General features: G+C 44.2%; 1 protein-coding gene across 1 annotated transcript in view; it reads right to left on the bottom strand.

The window, feature by feature from the left end:
* Nucleotides 1-5062, bottom strand: part of slc6a8 (solute carrier family 6 member 8) — a 16376-nt gene extending 11314 nt beyond the window's left edge. Inside the window, exons 1-3 of the mRNA XM_027275624.1 lie at nucleotides 4684-5062; nucleotides 2693-2960; nucleotides 1654-1786 (exon numbers count right to left, since the gene is read on the bottom strand). Coding sequence (XP_027131425.1) covers nucleotides 1654-1786; nucleotides 2693-2960; nucleotides 4684-5050 — 768 coding nt within the window. The 5' untranslated portion in view covers nucleotides 5051-5062. The remainder of the gene's footprint in view (nucleotides 1-1653; nucleotides 1787-2692; nucleotides 2961-4683) is intronic.
* Between the last annotated feature and the right edge of the window lie 87 nt (nucleotides 5063-5149).

Raw genomic sequence — 5149 nt, 5'->3', positions numbered from 1 at the left:
GTTCAAACACTGATCTGACTTCATCTGTTTGTGTCACACGACACATTTAAACATTTTAATAAAACTAACAAATACAAAATGATGATTATTATTATGTTAACGAACTGTGTCATGCTGAAGTCTCTGAGTTTCAGGTTGACCCTTCACAGCCGGATTTATTCAATATTTCATAAAAACTCAAAATATTTTTATAAATATCTAAAATGTCAAATCAGTTCATTAAAGCTTTGTGTTTTACCTTTACAGTACTACAGTATTACAGTATTACAGTATTACAGTACTACAGTACTACAGTATTACAGTACTACAGTATTACAGTACTACAGTACTACAGTATTGCAGTATTACAGTATTACAGTACTACAGTACATGGGTATTTCTCTGTGTGTGTCTCGAGTCACGTCCCACTGCAGTCAAACTGTCCTCCCGCAGGACAACCAATCATGATCTGCCACCTCACACACACCTCCAGCCGTCCCGCCCCGTGGTAGTCATGACAACGCTTAGCCGGGCCATGTGACAGCAGTGTGTGTGTGTGTGAATCACAGCGTGTCATGTGAAGGTTGATTTAAAGGAACAGGCGCAGTCAGACTGCTGCTGGACCAGCTCGGACCTCTGTGTGTTTGTGATTGATCTGATGAAGCTGATCGATCAGCTGCGTGAGGTGACCTCTGACCTTCAGCAGCGTTATGTCAATGATGAACTCAGCTGTTGAAGTGTTAGCACGATACTAACGGAGCTGTTCAGTTCACAGCATGGTGCTGCTCACTGTTCTGTCCATGGTGTTTCGCAAAATACAAAATAAAAGTTTGATGATTTGGATTTATTTTAAAAACGTTCTATAAATATTATGATAATATTGATATCATGACAGCCTGAATTATAATAATTGATTCTTTTAAATTATTACAGGCTAAAATAGATTTAATCATAGATTCAAGTCAAATCAATAAGGACATTTAAATTTTTGGGTGTGCACCTCGTTAATACAGGTGTGTAACTTGTTAATACAGGTGTGCACCTCGTTAATACAGGTGTGTACGTAGTTAATACAGGTGTGTAACTCGTTAATACAGGTGTGCAACTCGTTAATACAGGTGTGTACCTAGTTAATACAGGTGTGCACCTCGTTAATACAGGTGTGTACCACGTTAATACAGGTGTGTAACTCGTTAACACAGGTGTGTACCTCGTTAATACAGGTGCGTTCCTTCGTAACACAGGTGTGTAACTCGTTAACACAGGTGTGCACCACTTTCTCTGTCAGCAGATATCTGTGTCACTACAAGACTGAACCAGCAAAGCAGTTTAGAGTTTCTATGTGAGTATTTATTTATGAGCTTTGATGGGACTAGAAAGTTTCTCCGTTGCTAGGTCGTTGCTAAGGCTCGGGCTACTTGCTGGAGTAGTGAACTGTTCCATTACGCATCACTGTCATGCCAATAATAAGTTAAAGCACACCCTTATGTAATATTGCCTAATTAACTACGTTATGGGGACATCTGATTACACACCCACATGTGGGGACTCTCCTCCAATCAGGTCCTCACAAAGTCACAATTTAGTTTTTAGTCAGAAGTTCATTTATTTCTGTTTGCATGATTATATTGATGTTTAATGTGTATCCATGAGTACATGCTGCTTGGATGTTACCTTCCCAGTAGATTTGACTCCCTTCCAGACGCAGAAGTAAACCATGACCCAGACGGCCATCAGACACAGGATGAGCTCCCAGTTAAACTGTCCAGGCTCGTCCAGACCAGAGGAGATGTTGAGCACTTTGTTCCTGCACAAAGGAACATGACATTAATAATAAACTCAACCTAAACTAAAATTGATGACAAACATTAATAATTCATCAGACTGATAAAAACATGGAGAACAAAAGCTGCTCACATGCTGTTCACTCTTTAATGCTGACAGAATATAGAATATAATAATATATATAATATTAGCAGTTAAATGATTATTTATTTTCTTCACGTGCACGTTTCATATTTTTTATTGTATTTGTTTCATGATCATCTGTCCTGACTCTAAACACTAACGAGCTCTGTCACCTAATGAACATTTTCACCTCGTTAACTGCTCGTTGTATTAATAATCACAGAGACAACACAAGCTCACTTCTGCAGGGCTGTGACAGCTGTCAATCAAAGCACACACACACCCGAAAATATCAAAGATGACAAAAACATGAGAGAGAAGGTCGTCATGTAAACGTGACGTGTCCAGTTAAATGTGTGTGTGTGTGTGTGTGTGTGTGTGTGTGTGTGTGTGTGTGAGAGTGTGTGTGTGTGTGTGTGAGTGAGAATAAAACAGTTAAAGCTTCAGTGTGTGGATATTTCCACAGTGTCAGCTGACTAAAGAGTGTGTTGACGTTGCTAGGAGACGAGTTATCAGTCAGACTGTTGCTGTGTTTACTCAGAAAGAGTTCAGCTTGCTCACAGTGTGAACACACCGTCACATGATTCAAGTTCAAACATTCTGAATGGTTTAATATTAAACTAATTATGTGTGTGAATCTGAAGGTCTGAAGGTGGAGAAGAAGAAGAAGAAGTACCTCAGTAAGTACTTAGTTACTTTGCACCACTGCTGATATTTTAAAATGATCTGGCCTGAGCTAAGCTAACGTCTCCTACATTCCTGAGGCTGAGCCCGCGAACCAGAACCCGCCCGGAGGAGAACTCACTCCCAGAACTCGATGATCGGCGACCGTGCGTCAGCCAGGTCGGCGCAGGTCATGTTGCCGCTGATGGTGGTGTTAGCGAAGCTGGCGTTGCTGCACTCCTGGTGACGGAAGATCTCCACGCAGCGGGCCGTGTTCCAGTGGTTGTCACAGGTGGACCAGGGGAGGATGGCGTTAAAGGACTTGATCAGGTAGTAGAAGCCCCACGCCAACACCATGATGTAGTAAGTGTTACAGAAAAACACGATCACCATGGAGGCGAAACCCAGACCTGAGGAAGAGGAGGAAGAGGAGGAAGAGCAGGAGACCACGCATCACTAAACTGACTTCATTACATCACGACAGGAAACAGGTCTGAGGTCAGCGAGGTCGAGCTGCCACATTTATGACTTTATGAGCGCAGTAACTCTCGACCTCCTGATCTCCACGTGCTTCATGACAATAAAGTTTGTCCCTGAAAACAACAAACAGCTGATAAACCTCGTCCTGGCCCAGAACCCAGAAGAAGAGAAAAGGAGAGAGTGAGCGAGCAAGAAGCCGCCGGACAAGAGTAAATGTGGGACTGACTTTTAGTGGTTGGTGAGAGCTTGGTGAAATAAAAGGCTGAAAGACAGACGCCGAGCTGGGCTGACTGCTGCTGGACTAGGCAGTGATATCAGCTGCTGCTGGGTCTGGTTCTGGTTCTGGGCTGACTGCTGCTGGACTAGGCAGTGAGATCAGCTGCTGCTGGGTCTTGTCCATATTTAGCACAGTGGGATCAACAAACTCTGATTTATTGGAGATAGTTTAGGATCTTTCCTCTCTCACCTCTCTCAGGTAAACTACAGGTGAGACAGGAAGGTGAGACAGGAAGGTGAGACAGATGTGAGGACGTTTCCTGTAACTGTGTCGTTCATTGAAGGAATGTGAAGGTGGAGTTTAAAGGTCGACGACCGTCTGTGTTGTAAAGCGAGCAAATCAGTCAGTCATAAGGAGTCATGTGGTCACCTGTGAGATCAAGTCAGTGTGTAAAGCTAACAAAGATAACACACACACACACACACACACACACACACACACACACACAGCAGATTACTGCTAGTTTTCCAGGCGTGTCTGCAGGCAGGTAGAGCAGATCACAGATTATCACGTGATCGTCGTCTATGGAAGAATTATCCTATCCTTATTTAAGAGTGCACATTTCCAGTTTGAGAGCATGACTTCTCAGATTTTGCTGCTTTCTTTCAAAATGTGTGCTTGGACTCAAACATCACATGCTCGTGCTCACATTTCTTCTGCTTGGACACAAACATTTCACTCAATATGTCCTGTGCACGCTCAGATCCAATGTGCTCGCGCTCAGATCTAATCTAATGATGCAGTACATTAGATCTGAGCGCGAGCACATTGATGCATGTGATGTTTGAGTCCAAGCACACATTTTGAAAGAAAGCAGCAAAATCTGAGAAGTCATGCTCTCAAACTGAAAATGTGCACTCTTGATTAGAGACAGGATAATTCTTCCATAGACGACGTGTCCGGGTCTGAGCTGCAGCGTTAAAGTCAATGACTCCTTCATTAACGGACGTCTTCCACATACACACAGTCACGTTACGTACTCTGACTTCACTGCACGTGCCGGCCATCGCTCATCCTGTTAATGTTCAAGCTGACTTCATTAGTCGCTGCCCTCGTTGACTTCAGCTGAGTAATCAGGAAGCATCAGCTGAACTTTGTGAGATCGCCGGCTGAGGACGTGAGGTATCAGTCAGTGACCAGATGAAGCTCTGCAGGTCATGATAACGTTAACGAGCTGATGATGAATCATGAATCACGATTCAAGGCGACTGTGTGTGATCCTGTTGGATGAACAGACTGCTACGTCAGAACTCCACGTGTCACGGCGATGTTCTACGACCTGCGCGGGCGGAGCTCGTCACCAGCTGAGGGGACGTGGAACTCAAACATAGCTTTGTGTTACGCTGCTGTGCGTTCAGTCGGTTTCATTACTGCACCTTTAAAGAGCGGAGCGATGTTCCACACGTTGATGCTGCCGGCCTTCATGAACTGTCCAAGGGCGATCTCCAGGAAGAAGATCGGGATTCCACCGACGAAGACGATGAGCAGGTACGGGATGAGGAAGACGCCTGCAGGAGGAGAGACACTGCGTGAGCACGGAGAGCGGCAGTACATCAGCAGTAGGGGGCGCCACTGTACGAAGTGTAGCAGACACTGATCGGTGTTTACAGCAGCCAATAGCGAGTGTGAGTTACACCCCCACATGATCAGCGTCTGCGTTACGATGAACACGGCCGTGAACAAGCGTTTGATTGGATGTAAAATCAGGACACGCCCCCGAGTGCAGGATGACATCATCAACATGTTTTATGGTTTAAAAACGTCTTCACGCATATTAATGAGACGACTTTTAATGAATTACTAATGTCGTCTCATGTGCAGCTCTTTATATTCTGTCAGTAT

Source organism: Larimichthys crocea, unplaced genomic scaffold (genome assembly GCF_000972845.2).
Source record: "Larimichthys crocea isolate SSNF unplaced genomic scaffold, L_crocea_2.0 scaffold148, whole genome shotgun sequence".
In the NCBI taxonomy this organism is placed as follows: domain Eukaryota; kingdom Metazoa; phylum Chordata; class Actinopteri; family Sciaenidae; genus Larimichthys; species Larimichthys crocea.
Note: the sequence above shows the minus strand (reverse complement) of the source record. Positions and strands in the feature narration are given on the sequence as shown.